At 40.7% G+C, this 22,417-nt stretch overlaps 1 protein-coding gene across 5 annotated transcripts in view; it reads right to left on the bottom strand.

The window, feature by feature from the left end:
• SPATA13 (spermatogenesis associated 13) overlaps positions 1–22,417 on the bottom strand; it is a 71,674-nt gene that overhangs the window by 14,955 nt on the left and 34,302 nt on the right. For 3 of the 5 annotated variants that reach the window (XM_057366724.1, XM_057366725.1, XM_057366723.1), the window contains exons 3-7: positions 15,036–15,398; positions 11,707–11,851; positions 2,433–2,569; positions 1,698–1,877; positions 482–667 (exon numbers count right to left, since the gene is read on the bottom strand). In XM_057366724.1, the coding sequence (XP_057222707.1) occupies positions 482–667; positions 1,698–1,877; positions 2,433–2,569; positions 11,707–11,851; positions 15,036–15,398 (1,011 nt within the window). Of the gene's footprint in view, positions 1–481; positions 668–1,697; positions 1,878–2,432; positions 2,570–4,923; positions 5,079–11,706; positions 11,852–15,035; positions 15,399–17,323; positions 17,619–22,417 lie in introns of those variants that run through there. The other 2 variants (XM_057366726.1, XM_057366727.1) reach the window with 2 other exon arrangements.

The following is a 22,417-nucleotide window of genomic DNA, read 5'->3' as shown; positions in this document are numbered from 1 at the left end:
GCAAGGTAAATCTAAAACACCCTTAGATTTCTTCATATTTTCTAAACATCTAGTACAAATCTCATTTAAGAAACCAGGGAAAAAAAACACACAGCAAACACTCTTTCCAAGTTACTTTCAAGAAGTTTTGTCACTGAACTGTAAATTATTTTATTACAGTTATTCTAAGTTTTCTATCTAAACCAAGTGAAAAAAAGCTCTAAATAAACTGAACTTCCTTCTCTCATTTATTAGGGAAATAGCAGTCAGAGAGGCACCTTTTCACTGTCAAAAATGGAAGTTTTTTTAAAAGAAAGGAAGCAATGGCTCATGGCAGTCAGCATAGAGGAAAGCTGTAAGACGAAATAAGGAGGGTCTGACTGACAGCCTCAGAAGTACAATTGGGAGTATTTTGATATGAGAAACCACTCTGCTTCTCAACTTATATGGAATGACTCGTTCACATTAGGTCAGCAGAATATCCTCAGGGTAAAGCACATACCTCACAGATGTCCTTGAGGTGCTTGATATAGACTCGTTCTGTTTTCATAATTTCCTGTATAACATTGGTTCTCATCTGATCCCTGTTTTCAGCTATTTTCTGGCGATGCTTGCTCATATCTGAATCTTGTTCTTCGTCCTGGATACTACTACAATTTTCTGGCACTTCTTCCTGATTAACTCGCAGCTGCAGCCAGAACAAACAAAGCAATTMGAGTGAAGCAAAAAGTTTTACAAGATGTAAACTTCTTACATTTAAGAAAAGACTGGATTCAGAAATGTTCCCATTCTTACTTTATAGAGGGGGTTTCACAAATTCTAYGCACTCACTGCATATTCAGATAAAGTGTTGAGGTTTCTGTCTGGTTAACTACATGGCTTTCTACTCACTGTGTTTGAGAGAGATCATGTTGTGCTCTTCATGTACTTYTCAGACTCTAGCTTATTTCTGACCCTTACTAATAGTTGACGTGTTTGGCCAAGTAAGCATWGGGGTAAAAATTACAAAAGTAGACAACTCAACTACTTTGAAATAGTYTCCCTGTGCCCCCTCTGTACAATGGAGATAGCAGCACTCCTTTTTTTGACTTTTGTTTTATTGCCCATGTTGTCAGGAGATCTCGGAAGGGGAAAGGGAAGAACCACCTCTGGTACTTTGTACATGTAGTACTTCATGAAGTGTGGCCCAAGCTTCATAACGGGTCCTCTAAAGGTAGTTCAAACTACTTTCTAAAACATACTTCAATTTTATACCATCTGAGAGTTACACTGTCATTWGTCTGGGTGAGTTCTGACTGGAGTTCAGACTGTGAACCAGCTTTCTACAGTGTCATTGATAATAAAATGAGTCCTATTTTACCAAGAAATCCCTGCAACAATGCTCTCCTCAAACCCTTACAAGAACTGTTTTGTCCTCCTGTTGTGTCCTCTCTGTCTWCCCTGGTGACTTCTGGTTGAGCTTTCTGTTCTTGTAATCTCTGCTTGAGAAATTCCTTTGATTACAAAGGGAGAAGACACAGTAAAAGGTGTCAGAGTGGCTAAGAGGTCTTAGGGTGTGATTCTCTATTGCTTTTCCCTTGTGAACTGATTAGGGGTTGCACCACTGATGTTCAGCTATAAACATGCTGAGGATCAGGTMTGAAATGTAAGTGCATGACRACAGTTGCACACTGCTAGGAATCTKGCAGTGGTGCAAAWGCAAGAAGCAAAGGAGTTACCCTGACAAAGCTAGCTGGAAACCAGGCTTCCTTGTCCTCATTTCTTCCCCACCACCAGTCTTTGTCGGAAGCTTCCAGAACTCTAATGACATCTCCAGCTTTGAAGCCCAGCTCTTGATCATCCATGGTGACATGGTCCCAGAGAGCCTCTGCATAGACGACGGTGCCATCGCTTATCAGCTAATATAGGAAGAAAATGAGATTGTGRAGGACAAAAAGTAAACTATGAAGTATTTATAAACTACAAAGATATAAAAATAGCTCACTAGAATACTTACTACTACTCCTGTTATAGGATATAATTAGAATTTCAGATTTTCAGAATTCTATACATATATTAATTAGTGAAAACAATTAGAATCCTGCTCCAGAGCAGTTACATAGGGTAACAAGTTACAGTCTGTGATGGTTTAAAACCCAGACAGAAAACTGAACCTACTCAATCTATCCYTTTTCCTCCACTCCCTTCCTATAGTGGAAGAAACACTGAGAGAGGTTATAAGATGAAATCACTATTTACTGAAAAATAACCACAACAATGTTAATGAGAGCACAAAAGAAAGTTTTATCCACAAAAAGGTATTTGGCACTGAACAWACAAAAATGCTTCCCAAAGAAACTGACTACTGCCATTGAGTTTTTTATGACCATGAAATCTCAGACCTGTGGAAAACATCCCTCCGCATCCTCCATCCCTGTCCCAACATTCCAGCAATGCAAAGCCCCGGACATTACCTCATTAATTGCTAGCTGTTCCCCTCCAGGCTGCAGGTACCTGGGAGCAGCTTGGCAGAGCTCCTCRTAGCTGTAATCTTCCTCACTGCCATTGTCATCTACTAAGGCTGAAGATTCAGTCCCACCATCTGCAGCAACTGAAACAAAAGTGCAACAGCTGTTTGCTTCATCATTTTTATGATTCAAAGAAAAACAATAATGCAAGAGGAATTGCTGAGAAATTGCCTTTGTTGTCATGAATAAAACAATAACATCAGAAGTGGAGGGCAGCAGAGCTCTCAGGAAAACCACCTTTCCGTCATTAAATATGTTTTACTCTTCAGAATTTTCTCATTTATCAGCTGATAAAATGGAGAGACTTATGTACACAGAAAAGCAGAACTACAATAATTTCTTACTTATTTTTTACCCAGAGGAAACCTCAAATGACCAGTATCAGAAGGGAGGCCCTGATGCCATTTCTCAGGTGGCAGGTGAGAGAGYCCCAGCAGCCCCCAGCAGTCAGTGGGGACACTGCCACCCCCAGTCTGGGTGCCCTCACACTGTCACATCTCCTGCAGGGACATAAGCACTCAATGGTTCCCTGCCTACCCCTGAGACAGGGGTGGGTGCCTCATGTGCAGCCCAAGCCTTGCACTGGAGAGGCTGTGGCAGCAGCAAGGCTCAAGRGGACAGCAAGTCCAGACACAGTGTAATGGCCCTACAAAAAACCTGTTCTAATTGTCCCAAATCACAAAAATTTCTTGGTTTGACAACTGTACATTTTCTGACCAAAGAGGCAAATCTATCTTTTGATGCAGTTTTGTATCAAAAGAGGGGCCAGGACTAAGATGGGYTTCATCTTTTTACCCAGCCACATAAGCCAGGAGAAACACTGTTACTGTATAAAACTGTAAAACCCATTTGGGGTACACCGCTGGGCGACAATATCCTTTTGGCAATCACCTCTGCACTGGCAGAGGAAGAGAACTGGGGGCTGAGCTCAGGAACACACACACMCACACTGCAGCTCRGTGCTGGACCCTGTCCAAGTGGGTTTGCCTTTGAAAGCCACCTGTAATGTTCAAACCACCTGGGATCAAGAAGCATTCATGACCAGTGGCCCTGTGCTTGAGTGCACTGTCTGGTCCTTGTTAATTTACTCCTAAAGATTTATTCCTATGGCAAGCCCAAGCTATGAATAACTAGAGCCTGAAGATCGTACAGTGCTCAAAAATGCATTTAAAAGTAAAATGTAAAATTCAGAATAGGCTGCTAGCACTGAGCTCCTTYGCTGAAGGTTAGTGTGTCCCAGCTAAGTTGCCACACAGTCAACAGAGCAGCTCTTACTCCTGAGTGCCTGGAAAGGGACCTTTTAAGCAGAATTATTGAACCTGACAATTCCAACAAGCAGCAGGTCTGAGCAGCGAGACCCTGACACTGTCTCTTCTCTGCTGTACTTCAAACCTGGGTACCACCTCCCTGTGGAGTTCTGGGCTCCAGATGGGTGAGAATCACAAAGATACGACTCTCAGCTTTACTCCACACACCCACTACCACTAGGCATTCCTCTGCCATCTGCTATTTACTTTAGTGGGAGAAATACTGCAACCCCCCTCCTCAGGRCACACATACCATCACCAGCATTTTCACCCATCTGAGTATTAATTTGCTAGAGAGATCAAAGCAGATCACTACACAGATTCAAAAAAAAACTCAAGAGATTTTCCTTTCCATTAAAAATTGAAAAATATATCATGCTCTTTATACAACAGAACATGGTTCTTTAACCATTCTGTTTCACTCCCTAGAATTTTAAATATATATTTACATTAATCTGCCTAAGCAGAGATGATGCAGAGTCCCTATTTAAAACATCCAATTTTTTTCCCTACAAACTGATAAATTTGAGCTTCTAAATAAGCTTCTAAAATACACCTTGCAAACTCTACAGAAAATGCTTTATTAAAAAAATACGCAAATAAAGACTTCATTAAATCAATTTTTATCTTATAAAGCAATATCAAAAAAATTGATCCCAGAGATCCTTTATATGTTTCACTGTACTGTAAGTACTGCTTGTACGGCTTTTCCAGTAACAATGGCMCATCAAAATAACCTAATTCATATGGCTTCAGCCAAAAAATAACTATAATTTTGGGACAGAAAGCTTTTTGTCACTCTGCCAAATCAAGAAGCTTACACTGACTTTGTAGGGTAGAATCAAGTGAAATCAGTCACTTGCATTCTTCATCTTTTCCTCTATCGTATAGACAGAAATATCAGAGGGAGGAGTGCGGCTTTCCCGGTTGCACCAACGGGATGCAAAAAACTTAAAAGACAGCCTGGGTCTGATGCAGGTCTCCTAGCAGCTTTTCACCAGTACTGCAGGTTCCCATGATGACACAGAGTAAGTGTGATCAGAGTCCAGCCCCCTGACTGTCACAGCTTATCAGYTCAATCAAAAACACAGTGAAAAAAGCAAGAGCGAGTGTGTTCTACTCACACGTACCCATCTGAAGGCTCTCCAGACTCCAAAATCGTGCCATTGCCCCCCTGGCTACCATGCTGCTGCCAGACCTCTAACAGGTGATGATGCTCAGTCCTACAGGGCTGCTGGAGGATCACAAGAGGCTCCAGAGCTCAGAGGAGCAGCCCGTTCGCTGCCTTKTGCTCCCGGCAGTTCCTCCGAGGCCGAGCCCGGCTGGGAACTGCCAGCGGTGCACTCAGCCGCTCAGCCTGGCTCCCGGCTCTCTGACATCATGGGGTGCCCTTAGGGAGGAAGTTCCAGAAAAGAAACAAAAAACTGGCTGCCTGGCCCTGGCTGTGCTGCGCCTGCAGCTGCCCAGACCGCTCCCACAGAGCCTGAACATCTTGAACAGAGCAAGCCAAGGAGTGCATTTGTTTTTCATTAAAACAGCTAAATGCGATTTCAATCTATATTCAAATGACTGCAATCCAAAGGGAGAGACGATTTCGATGGGAGTTGGGAGTTCCTCGTATTACAACACGGTTCAGAGTATCGGTCTGTCTTTGTCATCYTACACCAGTTAAAATTCTAGTAATTGTAGAAGTAAACAATTAAGGTATTTTTTGCACAACTTCTCCTGCCTTATAGGCAAATGCTGTATCATTATTTAGAGCACAARCCGCGCAAGTGTTAAGGCTGCAGCAGAGCACTCCCAGCAAAACAGGAGGGGAGGAAGACATTTTCTCACTGAAACTATAAACTTAATTCAGCTGCTCCATAAAACAGGGAATGAAGCAAGAAAAAACACTCAAATCATCCATYTTTCTCTGGGTCTGACCCAGCCAGAACACGACCTCATTCATTCATCGTGGGCCAGCATTCTTCACCCTTACAACTGAGTCCTCCCGCGGTGAGGCTGGATCAGTCCATGCACGGGAAGCAAAGGCAAGAGCTGCTCCCATAAGGAGAGAGCAAAGCCTTTTTMCACCCATGTCTGTACACAGCACTATATTTACAGTTTGGAAAGCCCCATAAACTTTATGGCTTCTTCTTTACCTGCWAACTGTTGCTYAGCTGAGCCTGTCCTGTGACTGGGRACTGCCTCTTCCGGGGATGTGTTCACAAAACCCTGGAGGCGTTTCTGCACACMGAAACTTGTCAATAGCCACTGAAATCACATGGGTTTTCCCCAGCTGCCTCAGACAGAGAAAGAAAGGCCAAACATTGCCCTGCAATACTAATGCCATCTTCCTGCAAAAAWCCTGTGCTGTGCCGCATGGGAGACTGACAGGAATTATCTTTTGAATCTCTCAAACTTCCCTATTATTTCTTGCTGCAASGATTCTAGTTGGACAGCACAGTAAAAACAAGCTACTACATAAGATCTTCAAACACAACATTTTTCTTGGCACAAACCATTAAAAAAAAACTACCCAGCAAACATAAGTGACACTGATGACACTGAAGTGCTGATGATCCTGAGACCTGTAAGTGAAAACTTCACACTTTTAATCAGTCACAGCATCAGTCCTTTGCCATTCAACCTTCTACACACCCTGGAAAACCAGTTCAACTGCCAAAGGAAAACCAGATCAAACCTCATACAGCTCTTTWACAAGACACATTAAAAACAGCCTCTGAAAAAAAACCACAAAAAGTCTTGTAGCCTGATTTTTGCAGAACGGAACAGACCACATGCTTTTCCCCAATGACTAACCTAATGCCACTGTGGGATGCTGTTGGGATGGAGGGGRGTCTGCTCTCTCTCTTTTGCATGGGCACACCGGCATCTGTGCAGCCACAAACTGAACCATCACAAAAATACATTTGGGGTGAGGTGGTGGCGGGTTCATTTCCTTGTAGATCAGGCAGGGACAGGAGGAGACCAAGGCTGCCCTTTATAGTGGCAGTCCACAGTGACTTCTTCCAAATCTGAGCTGAGCTGGCTGAAGCACTGCACAAGGCGCTCTGAAAAATTTGTGGGTAGCACTTACTTGCTAAAAGCTAAGTTATCTGCCTCAAGAAAATTCAGTTCTAGATACACTCTGGTATCATAGAACCCTCCATCCTGGGGCAGACCACAGATCACCCCCAACCACTTCTCTGACAGCAGCCAGTAGCTGATGCCCAGAGAGAGGAATATAAAAATAGATGAGGTGTGTGATAGCATTTTTCTGATGWACTTCTCTAAATTCCAGTTATCTGCAGATCAGAGTCAGATCCCTCCTGGGGCACAAATTATAGCTTTGTGTTTAATGAACTATATTTTTCAAACTACTTTCTGAATTTTTTAACTGTTCAGATATGAAATATATTGTGTAGCAATTAGTTTTATAGTTTAATTTTATAGATTGTGAAAACTATCTTTTATTTTGAACTTGCTCTCTGGTGATTTCATTTGGTGCCCTTTAGTTTTCAAATTATTGGAWACAATAACTATTATCTGTTCATTTTTCTTATGCCAAACAGAATTCTATTCTCCTATTGTCCTTTTTTCCATGTTGCAGAGCCTAAGCCACATTAATCRCTTCTCCCAGAGACACACACTGAGTCGATTTTCTTGTCCTTCTGCTTTTCTCTGTATTGTCCCCTGTAAAAAATGCCTTTTGGGATGGAAAGGAACAGGGAGATGGCCCCCACACACAACAGTGGCACAATTGGGCCTTCTGTTTGCTCTCTATTCAGTTCCTACAAACTTCTGCCCTTTWATTTACTGTTTTGACTGTTACTATGCACTGCACTGACTCTTTAAATGTCTGTTATGATTGCAGGATCTCTTCCTGAATGGCAATATCCAGTTCAAAGTCCATACTTCTGCAAGCACATCAGGCTCCTTTCCCTTCCACATGCGCTACATTGCCTTTACCAACACCTGACGCCAGTGCACTGCCTCCTGTCTCACTTTTATTACTGTGAATAATTAAGCACACCAGCAAGARTTACCATTTCATTTATACCTCCTTTCTCACATAATTCGTGCAGACACTGAACATCTGATTCCACTCATGAACTCTCTCCCTAAGAAAACCATCCATTGTCCTGAGTCATTCCTGAGCTGTGCTGCACACAGGCTGAAACCTACTTGGTTTTACTACTTGAAGTAAAGACATTTAAATTTGTGCATCTAAATGCTGGCATCCATGTTTGAATAAAGCATCTACAYCAGCAGGTACCAGTTAAAAGAGCTGAGAGCAATCCACCATACAAAAGTTSCACTTTAATCCTCATTGACTGCCAGGACAAGGGCCTTAGATCAGTTGTTTAAATATAGTTACTTAGCACCACTATAACTATTCTGGATACCCTGCTGGCCTCCAGCTGCCACTGAAGAAATAAATATGTGTCCCATAGGCCCATCATGTCTGCCAGCTGCAGGCAGACACTCCACCCCCAACATCAGACCCTGGGGTGGGTAACTGAATCAAGCACTAGTTCTCCACTGCCTCTAACAGGTGTACTAAAGATTAACTCTTATATAGGGACCTACATTTAGAYTAAATTTAGGTGAATTAAACTTGAGCTGAATCCCACCCTACCTACTCAGAGCTGAACATATCTAAAGGAGTTCACCAATGAATTTAGCCAAATTTTAGTCTCACAAAAAATATGCAAAAAAGATGGGTTCATTTTTAAGATGCTTATAAAAATCGCTGTGCAATGGCAAATAGGCAACTACTTTAGCATAATTTTAAACTTGTAACCCTTTAAGTGCAAGAGCTGCCATGTCTCAAGAAGAATTTCCCTKGTGTTGTCTGATTCTCACTCTGTTGCCTACAGAAGATGATTCAGTCCTCTAACAGCTGTTTTTCTAAAAATTTACATCACCACTTTTATCTGCCATTGCTATAAGAAGGCAGCATGCTGTGTATTAGGCTTTAACAAAGTAACTAAAATAARGTAACACTGGTTTTAGTGCTTGGGTTTAGAATTACTTTCTATAATAAAGGGCTTTTGTGCTATCAAATTTCACTGTGCATGRGCAAACAAAAAACTCTCACATGTTCAAAGACAAGGAAATGCCTTGTGATTTAAGAGAAAATGGGAAAGAGATCAGAATGTGTGACACCAGTCAGTTTTATATTTTCTTCTTGTGCTACTTATCAGATCTTTGCCACTGCTTTCAAACTCTGAAGTCCACGATACKCCCCACTTACCTTCAGAATTTTGATTTCAGAAGCTTTTCCTGCTCCACTTCTATGTTTACTGTAAGGTATCATAAAATTCATACCTAACATAATCAATGTTGCTTTGGCTCCCTTGTCCTGAAAAGTGGCAGAAATTGGTTTGTGTATTTGTCATCCTGATGCTAATGTTGAGGAGACCAGTTATTCAGAAGCTAAATACCYGGAAAGATATTGCTCTCAGACAGTTGTCTAGGTAACTAATATTATTTAGTGTAGTTTCCAAACATGAATTAAAAAAACCCCTAAAAATAGAAAAAAAAAAATTCCTACTCTGTGGTAATACAAGAGTCTCTTTTTTTTCCAAACTACCTTGTGGCAGACCTGTTATTCTGTGAGTGGTCCTTCTGGAAYCAGGAACTGAGATACTACATAATCTCAGCCAGGGTTGCAGCATTATRTGTCTAATTTGCCTCAGTGCCTGATCTGGATCATTAAGTATGCTAAGATGTATATAGCAGAACACTCCAGACATGGGTTTTAAAGAAGTTCCCAGTATTTTACTACAATAKAAATCAAAAGSAAAATACAAATAGAGYATGTGTRATTGTYCYGGTTAGAGAGAAAAGGGGGTGGGGCTTTTATCACAGTTTATTCCATATCACCCACATCATTGCTGGGGGCATGGTTTTGGCAGAAGAAGCGAGGCGCTGGGAACTGAAGTTTGCAATCTTGCTGGATCTCTCCAGGGAGAGGGTATTGGGATCAGCCAAGCAGACCCAGTCCCTCSCCACCATTGTCGATCCCTTTCCCATTCCTTCAAGTCACAGCTTTAAGACAGTGCTGAAGGACAGCGACGATGAGTCTGAGACCCCCCTCCAAGGGAACAAAAAGCAAGAGAGAGAGGCAGYGGATGGAGCCAAGCCCAGCTGAGCCACATGGGGCCCAAGCCCCAGAAGAGCTGAGCAGAGTGGCACTGGTGCTGCAGGCAGCTGTGAGRGACTGAGCCAAGCGGGGGGGAGCAGCATCAGTGTCAGAGGCAGCTGTGAACAACTGAACCAGCAAACAGAGCAGTCCAAGGGGCAGTGTGGCACAACGTGGATGATCGAGCTTCCAAGAGGTTTGCTTGTCCTACTCCTTCGTTGTTTTGGGACTGGGGTGGAGGAAAATGTTAAGCAGGGGAAGCTGCCCTTGACATATTGCCTTGTGTCCCACATACCATGCAGCCTGGATGCAGAAACAGTCATTACATTGTCTTTGTCTGGACACCACACCAGGCACTGTCTTCAGGAAGTGTTGGGGTTTTTTGTCACAGTGGTAAATGCCCTTTTTTATGGGTAGGGCATGGTCTATTTGCATACTTTTTGCTATTGTCATTATGATTTTAGTAAATTGTTATCTTGTCATTTCTCCTTCTTGTCCCTCCATTACTGAAAGGGGCAGGGAGAAAGTGAGTGGCTTATTTGGAGTTTAATTCCCTGCTGGTTGTCTAAACCAGCACGATAATATATCTGAGAATCACAGAATATTCTGAGCTGAAAGGAACCCACAAGGAKCATCAGCCCTTAAGTGAATGGCTCATGTGGGAATCAAASCCACAGCCTTGACATTATTGGCACTGTGCTCCAACCAACTGAGCTTATCTCAAAGGACAAGTCCCTCTCATGGCCACAGATAGAAATTCTCAACTCTGCCTCTTGAAGAGAACCTCCTGAGTAAAACTTCATATTCTATTCAGGACAGGAGAATTCAGTTTTTACATGTTCTTACATGAATTAATTTGTAGTTAAAACATTTTTGAGTAGGATTTGGAAATCATTGCAGCTAAAACTTAGCTAAGAACCATAGAAGCCAAGTACTGACTTGTAAACATACATTTAATTTTAATAAACATTGAAAATGCTATTTGTTAAGTTTCCTACTTCAATCATGGAAAGCCTTGATCCAGAAGGTTCAGGGCGAAGGTGCCCAAAAATGCTTTGTTCACAATTAACAGTGAAAGATACAAAGTAAAAATCTTGCTTTTATTTCCAACTCTTGCCAGTGTCTGAAGGAACACAAATAGTGTTAACCCAGRTTCTTCTGATCTCACCTGTGAAGAAATGTTCCACTACTACTAGACTAGTTAATAGGCTACTTCTATTAACTCCACATAGCATTGCATGCTAAGAGTAAACAATTACAGCAGAATTACACAGGATCAGCGAGCCTGTTAAAGGGCAGTGCATCCAAAAAGGCAATTTTTTCCAAGAACCCGAACCTCTCGTACCAGAGCCTTGGTTGGGCTACACTCACCAACAAGCTAGATTATTTATGACTTGTCTATTTAGGTAAAGTGGAATGCATGGCAAACAGAAAATTAAAAATACATGTGTAGTGTGCTAGAGTTCAGATATGAACTCAAGCATATTAGAACTTCCTTCATAATCTATTGTCTTCAGGCACGTATATGAATAGAGAGTGGAAAATACAGGAGTGTAAGTGGTACAGAACAATAAACCATAGCAATGTCAAACAGTAGATGTGAAAAAAAGGTTTCACATGAGGACAGCAGCTTCTAGTAAGAAACTCACAAAACAAAGCAACTTAGCTGGGTGTTTGTCACTGAGTTTTTTGCACCCTTTTGTGTTCCATACTACATTCTAATTCTTGCTCAGCCTGGGACTTTCTGATCTACAAAGTTAAAAACACTGGCTCATCTTACCGTTGGCTGTTCTCATCTGCCGCCTCCGTCCCACCCGATCCAGGCCGATGGGGGTACTTTGTGAAAAGGTGAGTGGCCGGAACCTGGCTGAAACAGCCTTGTATGGGGGCACCTGGTGTGCTGGAACGGGTGGCCGTGTCACAGGCTACCGAGAAAACAGGAAAATCCAGTATTAGCAAAGCTACCAGCAAGTCCAACTGAGCATAGCTCAGGCATGAAGTAAGGTTTCTCCAGATAATCCAGGTAATTACACGGGCAGTAAAATCCCCTATGCTGAAGTGGCATTGCTTAAACCTTGCATACCGTGTCCACCAGCATCACAGAACAAGTTTTATTACATACTGTCCTCTGTTACATTAAAAACTCCTTAGCCTTCTGTTATGGTCAGACATGCTCTATAATTTTCATCTTGTAATAATCTTTTTTGAAGACAATCTGTAAGTGGGAGCACCTCTCCTGTGAAGACTGGGATGAATAAGCTGGGGTTGTTCAGCCTGGAGAAGAGAAGGCTCCAGGGAGTCCTCACCGTGGCCTTTCAATACCCAAAGAGGCCTACAAGAAAGCTGAATAGGGATTTTTAACAAGGACATTTAGTGATAAGACAAGGGGGAATAGCTTCCAACTGAAGGAGGGTCAATTTAGATTAGATATAATTAAAAGGCTTTTTAGGATGAAGATGGTAAAACACTGGAACAGGTTTCCTGCAGAGGTGGTGGATTTTTGCTTTCCTCAAATAAATGTACTGCTTGTCAGTAAAATAAATAAGGCAGTAATTGTCTAAATGATGCTCTGCTTTGAATTCCCAGGGGTCTCATAAAAAAGAGGTAATACTAAGTTTGCAGCAATTTTATCTCAAAGCCATTTTCTTTGGATAAATAATTTATTTGCTAAATTATGATTAGATAACCTACAGTTTTATTTGCAAATTGAGTCTGATTTTAGATTGTCCCTGAACAACTCCATAATCAGGCTGATTTAGCTTGCATAAGCATTCAACATTAAACAGCCAGGCCTCAGCACATGAACTTCAGAGAAACTCATCTTTAGAACTTTTCTTATTGTTCAGTTGTTCCCATTTTTCTATCAGGTAACCTGAAACATTAGGGATGTTTTTYTAATGAATTGTCTCTTGACGCTTTGTTACGAAACCCATGACACTATTGTTTGAAAAAGTTTTCTCACACTTAAGCTGTCAGACCAAAACAAAATACAACAAAGAAGAAATTAGCCTTACACTTTTCAAATATTCCCATGGCTTTTCAAAGCTTTAAAAAAAAAAACCACCAGTGTGAAGAGCAGTCTTTGACAGCCCCACATAAAATACTTCTAGTGCATATAGTCCTTCATGAGTCCTTTTTTACATTCCAGCTACAAGTTTACTCTTTAATATAACTGCCAAAAAACTCAATGTGTATTGAATATGACTTATCTACAACCTCATCTTCAAACCTCATTTCCRAAGTGCCTTATCAGTGTCCCAGGATCCTACACCACCAAAAGCCCGACTGTTGTATCAAATAACTAATAGAAGTGATGGCAATTATTACATCAAATAACTGGCTGATTTAGCAAAAAAAAATCTATTCATTTCTGGGCAACTATAATTTTTTTTATGAGACCTCAGCTGAAATCCCTTTCCCAGACAGAGAAGGATGTGTTTTTACTCATGGCAGTCCTGGTAAGGCCACAATTTGTCTTAATAAAGTGCCCTTGCTGGGAATGCCCCGTACTTTTTGTCTTGACCACAGTGATCGAGCAATGTGCTCATTTAACCTCAGCCAAGCTCTCATGGCAGCACTGGAACATGGCAAGAGTCAGCTCAAGTAGCTGCCTTGATGCATGGTCCTTCACTATTAAACTGATGCGAACAAGGTTTGAAAAGAGATCAATTTGGTTTTAGCATTAAATGAAGGGTGTGGAGAGTTTAATCACTTCCACAGTACAGCAAGTTGACAGTACTTCCTGTTCCTTGAAATCCATCTATTAATGCTGAGTAAGAAGGACTAAAATTTATTACCATAMTTTTCCTCTTTTTTTTCCTCCAAGTTAAGAGATAAAATTTTAAAATATCTTAATTATATATGATTTGAAACAAAAGCCTTTGCCTGGATAAAAGGTTCATTAGCTTCAGCTGGGGTTTTGCATCAAGATGTATTTTCTTATCAGGGACTTAAAAAGARAAAATGAGTCATACACAATAACAATATTTATGTTACAAAATGTTTTTCGCAGGAAACTGAAAACCCTGCCACTATTTCAGCAGTTTAGTACCATTAAACTTCCCAGCAGGAGAGGAAGTGGCAGTGGAGAAGGAGAAAGAGGACTTAAATTTCATTAATAATCACCAAAAGCATATTTTTTGAGGATGCAAATACTATTTTTTTTCTGTTGCTTTATCAGCTTGACAGTTTTAGGTGGAAGTCCTCCAGCTTTCCTGGAAAGTGAAAAACACCTGACCAGTGCAGTCTTAGAAAAGTCTGTGGGCCTGAAGTTCTGCAACCAAGCGACAGATGGGGTCACGACCACCAACACAACAGTAAGTTCCTCTATATATCATACTTGCTCAGCACTACCTCCCAGGAGAAAGGAGCCCTTTTTTACCTTTCAGAAGTTTTTAATTTCCCACTCTTTTACTTAAGCCAACAGAGATGRCAAATACAGGTGCTACTCAAGTACACACTGCTTTTTTATAGGCTTCATAGCTTTGTTTCACCTGATCAATTTAGTAGTACATAAACAGAATTGTATTCATATTGTCAGTTTTCTTAGATTCTAAATTTCATTAATTTCTCAATTTATTACCAGTTTCCTCAAGCAATGTCTACATTAGTTTTAGCTATCTGTGCTATGCCAATGCCAAGATTTTGAACACCACTGCTAATGCCAAATGCTAAGGCTAAATGGCCTGCTTTTGGATAATTTGAAAGATAAATAAATTATGTGTTATTATCATATTTGATTGTACTCCTCTGTTCCTCAGGCCCAACACCCTGTAAGGAGACTAAACACACAACCGTCTTACACACAAACAAGCCCTTACAGAGACACAATGAGAGAAAATGACCATGCCAAGAAAGAAATCAGGTTAATTTACAAGACAGAAAAGATTATCCCAAAGTCAGTATCAGGTTTGTTCCATGCTGTATTGTTTTTTAATCAAGAAGACAAAGTTATTAGTGACCAGGAAAGCAGTATTCTAAGTACACAGTGTCAGCTGGACAAAAGGGAAGGAAGAGAAGRAAGCATCCATTCTATTTTCTAGGCTGAAGATAGAGACAAGGAAGTGAAAGGGTCTTTTGCAGTTTGCAGAGCACATCTGTTTATCTTACTTGTGTCAGCAGATTYTCTCTCTCTTCTACTGGATCGTTTCCATAGAAATTGACCCCACCTATTACRGAGATGGGTCTTCTTTTTCGCCCTCTGTGGTAGCCTACAGTAYTGCTTTGGATCACAGACCCAACAGATGCCAGTCCTGGCTGATTTTCTCCATCCATGCAGTCTATCTTTTGAGACTCCACTGCAACTGCATCTTCTGGTATAGAGAAACTTCGGATCGACATTTGGCCATAGTCTGAGAGAGGTCTGGGCCGGGATCTTTTTCCAGARCCCCATTTCCTGGGTGTGACCTTTTGTGAGTCTGCCTTTTCTTCATCCTGGGATGTGGAYCTCTTCCATTGGTCATCAGAAACAACCTTTTTAAATGTGAACAAGTCAAATAAGCCACAAAATTTTCTAGCAGTTAATAATTTGTGAATTTGTCATATGGCAGATCAACTTAACATTTCTAAAACAGAAAGAGTTATCATAAATACAACAAACGCAATTAACAATTCAGGAAGAGATAATTTTGCAAAGGAGAGACATCAAGATGCTTGTGATGAGTAAGGTAAACACCCAACTATAATCAACCTCTTTGGCAAATAAGACTAATAACACTAAAAWCTCACTGATTACCTCACTGAATTCMTGGAATGGTATYTTGGAAAGATAGGTCTGTGCTCACAGGACTTTTTCCCATGCACACATAGCMTATTATAGGTAATATGAGTAAAAATAATTCAGCTGTGGTTTTGGACGTTTTACCAAGGCTTGTAACAATAGGAAAAGGGGCAACAATTTTAAACTGAAAAAAAAGGTGGGTTTAGATTAGATATTATAAAGAAATTCTTGACCATAAGGCTGGTGTGGGACTGGCACAGGTTGCCCAGAGAAGCCGTGGATGCTCCAACTCTGGTATTGTCCAAGGCCAGGTAGGATGGGGCTCTGGGCAACCWGGTCTAGTGAAAGGTGTCCCTGTCCAAGGCTGGTGGGTTGGAACTGGCTGATCTGTAAGGTCCCTTCCAAGCCAACSCATTCTATGACATTTCTCTGTTTCACCTATGACTGATGAAAGCAAACAGCAATACAGCAGTTTGACTGCTGCAGATCMACGTAACTGTAAGCTGACACCAGACTGGGCAGCCACACTCCCTCCTACYGCTCGCTCCGACTTGGTCAGATCCAGAGATTCTGCAGCCAGAAGTGAATTGGGGGAGCGAGTTAATCCAGTTTGGAAGGGAGAAGTTCACTTCCCATGTGCTCAGGGAAGTTAAAGTCATATAGATTACAATCGGAGCTATATTATAGCACAAACACAGGAAAAAATTATGGGTTTAGATAGGACACTTGGAAAATGAGTGTGTTGTTCCTATTWAACAACATCTGTCTCACAGAGGTTAATGCCTGCGAGTATCATAATTGCAATGGTATTACGAGTTTGGAAATAAAATAACCTCAGCTGAAATACTTGTTAGAAGGAACATTTTTAAGAATTTCAATACAGTTGAAGTTATATTTTTGTAATCTTTTCTAGCAAAACCATTGCAATTTTTCAGAAAAAAAAGCTGCACACAAAAATTTATTTTCACTTTTTCCTCAAATTTCCAATTTTCTGGCTTTTCCCAGCTCCTTTATGAAAAATAGAAAAGCAACAGAGAAGGCTAATAAGTGTTCCAAAAGAGAAAGGCATTGCTGTGTCTCTCTCAAACTATATTTTCCTCATCTGTTTCAGACCAAATGAAGGCATTCAGATATTGCAAAATCAAAGCAAACATGCAGCCCAGAAAGAGCCTTTTGCAATGATGTCTGTGACAGGAGACTTCCATCTTCTTCTTCACCTGCCATTTTCAGCCAGGCTACTACAAACCCAATGAGTCTTTTTTTGGCCACATGACACAGTGCTCTGATGTTGCTTTTGTTTGAAAGACATCTTAAGATTAATTTCATGGTATGAAAACACTTTGGACAGTAAGCAGACTTAATAAACAGTCAATTACTGCAATTATGAAAAAATAATCAACATCACACATTGCTCTACATTCAATTATTTCACTTACAGCATGAAGTTTATTCTAAATAGAGTACTTATAATATATTTTTGTTTCTATGGCATGACACCTGTCATTCAAGCAAAAACTGCAAGGTGTCTACAGATTTTTGTTCAGAACAAGTTTTAACAGTGTAATCAATTCAGTAGACAGTCACTCCCTGGCTGGTGCATTGACACAGCTTCAGCAAAGCTTAAGCACAGCCCCGCCAAGTTTGAACAGCAAAGTCACAGGTYAAAAAAGTTTCTTACCTCAGAATCAGACACAGGTAAAGGGTCTCCACATATGCAGTGGCTGAGGAAGGAGCTCATGAGAGTCATTTTATGTTTTTGTTTCGCAAAGTCTTCTCCATAAGAGCTACAAATGTGAGCACACTCTCTGCATAACCAGTCAGGCAAAGTTCATACCATGATCCTGTACTTTTAGACTGAGGGAAGGACACGTCACACGTCATCTCATAATCTGCTGCTTACACCCTTATCTTGAGCAATAACATTTGCAGAGGACTGATTTCGTTCTGCAGGACTCCACCTACAGTAGCGATCCAAATGACAGCCAGACTAATCTCTGCTGTACAATAAACACTGCTGAAGGATGTGTGTTTTTAGGCTTAGATGTATAAACTGCACTGAATAATGCTGAAAGAAAAAACTTAATCCTGTCTTCACAAAAAACAGAGGAAACTGGACTGATAATCTCACATTCCTCTAAGTGACCTGCTCAAGCAGTTCCTGATCAAGTGACCACTTAAAAGTAGTAATAAAAATATCCAGTGCACAACTCACAGGATCCAGTGCTGCAGCCACTTAAGCATAAGTGTGATTCTTGACATGAATGAAAAAATTCTGAGGAAACAACTGTATTCCACCTGTGACTGGCTTTATACTGGTGCACCACTACTGACCTCAAATTACCTTCTCCTGATGAATGCTTCATAAGTGAAGGCAGCTTGATGTTGTACAATTATTACTGGGAATATCTACAGATGTGTGGAGATACACATGGCACTTCATAAAGGATGAAAATCAAAATTGCATGCACTGGCTCATGTACTATAAGTGCTGGTCAAAAATTTCAAGGCATTTTGAGATTTCTGAGAAGTTAAAGTCTAAGATTAATCCACGCTGGATTTCCTGAAATTCATACCKGCTAGTCTAGCAACAGCACAGGATCACCAATGCTAGCAATCCAGATTATAAATCTTGTTTTTTTGGCTGTTTCTCAGTTAGGTTTCTCCTAAGATTTCAAATGCAAACAGCTCTGCTTGTTAGTGCTGATACACATGAATTCATTTTATCTGGATAGATAAATTCCTTCAATAGCAGATCAATTAAATCATTGTATTYCAACTGCTTTCCTTATTCCTGACCGCAGGTATCTACAAATACAACCATTTAAAATGAACATTTACTTCAATTGAGGCTACTCTTTTATTTGCTATTGTTCCCTTCTAATATGTCACTCTGAGTTCTAGATTCCCACATTTAAATTTCACTTCTGCAATGGAATTGTCTGTACATTAGCTGGATAATAAAGCTGTCATCATAGCCAATAGAAATCTAGGATGAAATTTTGTTGCCTGAACATAAGCACCCAGAGCCATTTCAAATGTCCAAAGGAATCTAAGATATCTCCACACGTGCCATGCATCATGCAAGTATGACAAAGGACGTACGAAAGGGATGGGCCATCCAGAAGCAGCCCCTGGGGACAAAGGGAAGCCTGTCAGGACATCTCCAGCAGTGCTGGGTCTTTTATGTTACAGGAATCAAGTTGAGCCCCCAAACAACAGCATCAGCCAAGCCTACTGCGTGACCAGCCAGGCAGCACTACAGGCAGGAATCAGGTGCCAAGCTGGATTGCAGGTAGGTTTAGATGGATGTTCTCCAGTGCTGTGGCAACCCTGCTTAGTCCCCACCTCCTGCTCCAGCTATGTGTGGACTCCCTACAAGGTGTTGTCCAGCTGTGCACAGCTGTCTCTGACACCTGCCCCTGACTTCACTTGACAGCTATTTTTAGTTGGGCTCAGCTCCAGGTGCCACATTCAGGTGTGCTGTTAATGCTGTGTTCCCCAGGACCCCCTGGCCACACCCAACAGGCTGCAGTGGGAGCTTTCCCTGGTTTCTTCCAGGTAAATAATTACACCGCAGAGTATGCCCAGCCAGGCCAAACCCCTCCCGTGCCTGGGCCCAGACTGATTTCCCAATCCAGGCACAACTTAAAGGACTTGATCATGATCTCACTCAGCTCAGCCTGGCACTGGTACAACCGTGTTAATTTAATGGCACATGACTGCTGYTAGCATTCTCTGTACTCATTAATAGCTAAGGTAAGCAACATCACTATCGGGTGTTCAATCACAGAAATCTAAGCTTAGTCTTTAGAGGCAGCGTCCTTAGAGCCAGGTTCTCCAACTATTACTGAGACCACTGTGTACCATTGATAAATTCAGCACTCAGAACTGAGTGGAGGAAGTGKTTCCCAAGGTTCAGAGGAAGTGCTGCCCCAAGAGGACAAGATCTGATTTGTACAGCACTGATAAAGTGTTGCTTATGTGGATGCAACTTTTATCAGTGATATGGCAAAGAAATTGCAGCACCTGAAATTGCATGGCAGCACTTTTGCTGGTACAGTTATACCAACCATGAACAAYGCTTCATCCTCTATGCCTGACCCCATTCTCTGCTGCAGAGAAAGTCCAAACTAGAAGTCTGACCAAACAGAGCCTGCTGCTGGTGAGCTTCCTGCTGTTGGCACACTTTTGAGGGTTGACACCATGATAGCAAAGGAAAAACAAGCCCTCRGTGATTTTTATTTTATTAACATGTTTAGCCAATAAACTCCCTAATTAAAATCACCACTTTCTARAGTCTTGATGACTGTGTACATTGCTGAGGCTCCCTGACCACTCACCYATATTTCAACCCCTACAGTTAATATTTGGATATTTGAATTTTATCTTTATGTTCTGAATGCAATCAATGTTTCATAACATGCACATATGGACAAGTACGAAGGTATAAGGGGACACATAACTCCTGAAAGTTTGTTCCCTACCTGGTAATCTGCTGGAAGTAGGTGCCTCTCAGACAAAGACCCCCAACCTTCCTCTTTCAGGAGAAAGAGCATCCTGGCCCCCCCTTCTGCCTCTTTATTTTGTGGGGKTTTTTTCCCCCTTAGCTACACAATACGTTGCAATACTTCTTGTTTTGTTATCTCTGTGTATTTGAGCTCCATGGCTGAAATGCAGTTTTGCTAATTGCAGGTGCCTTTTTTTAACCCTGAGAAAACAGATAATCAGAATTTAATAATGTCTTTACAAAAATGCATATTTATTTTCCAAATGCAATTTATTAAAAGGTGTGATAAACTAACAGATGACTCTGAGAATAAGTTATGAGGAAAACCTGAGCAGGCTGAGAAGTGTCAGAATGGAATTACTACATATTCTCAGTGAAAAGGTGTGATGGGTAATCAGTCATGTTCTTCTGTAATTGACAAAGCTTGAAAGTATCACAGTACTTGTGCTATGTCAYGTAAGTATCTCTGTATTTTGATCAAGAATATACACTTCTACATATATTTAGTGGTCTATATAAAAATGTGCAAATTTCTTATAGCAATGACAGCTATATAACATTTTATATATACTATTAAATTGCTGTTATTTCTGTATAACACAGTCACTGCCAACTCTTAGGAACTCAGCAGTAGTATTAGAATTACTTTTCAGTTCATACAAGCCATCAAAAATAAAAAGGGTCAAGTGATCRTGACCTAGTAGCTATAAATTATTTTACCACCTTGACCTAACAGTAAAAGTCTGGACAAYGTCTCCACCCAGGTACATGATAAAAGGTAACCTCTGCACTTTTCCTTGGTGCTAAATAGCAGTGGAAGAGCATTAGCATTTATCATCACTACTAAATGAGGTCGAGAGCTTGTTTTATGTTTAATGAACATGATCGATTCTTTCTTTTTTGGCAAATTGTTGCAACAGACACAGAGATTATGAAACTCTGGATAAATAAAGCATCCCAGAAAAAAATTTATCTATTGCTTTCTTTCTAGGTTTTATAAAAGGATACTGAAGCCTTAAGGGAGCCCAGTGATCTCCTATTGATACAAGAGGATGACCATTTCCAACAGTGAAACCATCACAGCCATAACTACCATGGAAATGACTGCTTTTACTCTAGAGGAAAGCACACCCTCAGTGATTGCATCTTAGATCACAAACAAACAAGAATTATTAAAACAATCCAATTCACTTACAAGAAGAAAATTTTCATCTATTCCTTTCTAATTAAATGCAAATTGCACTATATTCTTTTTCTTTACCCCCTCTGCCACCTCTGCCACTGACATCTTCTCTTTTTAATTAACTTTTGGGAAGACACCACATAAACACATTGATTATCTATCCCTAGAATACAAAGCTATTCAACCAGTGGTCTTCAAGACAGCAAAAATACAATCSATGAAACAACTGCAAAAAAAACCTGCTTTTAAACTAATGCAATTACATCTATATAAACAAGGAAAACAGAAACGTTCAAAGTAATACAACCATATTACACACTTAACATAAGTTTTAGCTGCTCAGAGGATAAAGTGCCTTTTCTCCCTTCTTCACAAAAAAAATTGTGTGGAGTCACAGTTTAAAAATTTGCAAAGCACTGCTTCTGAGGAGGACTCCTTAAAAGAACACCACTGCACTGTACCAGTATGAGCTCCTAGACTGGATGCAGGAAATACTATGCATTGTAGTAGAGAAAAAAATATATTACTGTGCTCTGTGACATAGCAAAATCAGCCCCCATTAGCAACACAAAATGCTGTGGTAAAACACTCATTTTCAAAGTTTTAAAAATTGAAAAAAAAGAAAAAGTATATAACTCTCCTTGGGATTTGTGGACACCAAAGCAATTGTGGTATTCAAACCAACAAATCTATAAAACTGCATTAAGAGATCAGACTATATAGATACAAAGAAAATTTAGCCATCCATTTTCTAAGGTCTTTCGATGCAGGTTTGCTTCATTTAACCTGATCCTTGAAAGCCTGCTTATCACAATCAACAATAAAGCACAAAGCTTTCCCTCTCAGCAATATGCCTCACCGAGATTAGCAAGTTCACCTTGGTAATATCCACATTTCACAGATAAGGAACAGATACAAAACATTTAAGTCATGTAAGTCACAGAAGCAGTGTAGGGCTGGAMTGGAAATGACAAGTGGATCTCATGATTCCCAAACTGTTCCTCAGCCTCAAGGATTTCCTTCGTCCTCTAATTAATTTCCAAAACCAAATCAGCTAAACCTTTCCAAATGGCAGAGGGAAA

This window comes from Malurus melanocephalus, unplaced genomic scaffold (genome assembly GCF_030028575.1).
Source record: "Malurus melanocephalus ecotype Western Australia unplaced genomic scaffold, MMel_1.1 scaffold_70, whole genome shotgun sequence".
Classification (NCBI taxonomy): Eukaryota; Metazoa; Chordata; class Aves; order Passeriformes; family Maluridae; genus Malurus; species Malurus melanocephalus.
This window is presented reverse-complemented; position numbering and strand designations above follow the sequence as displayed.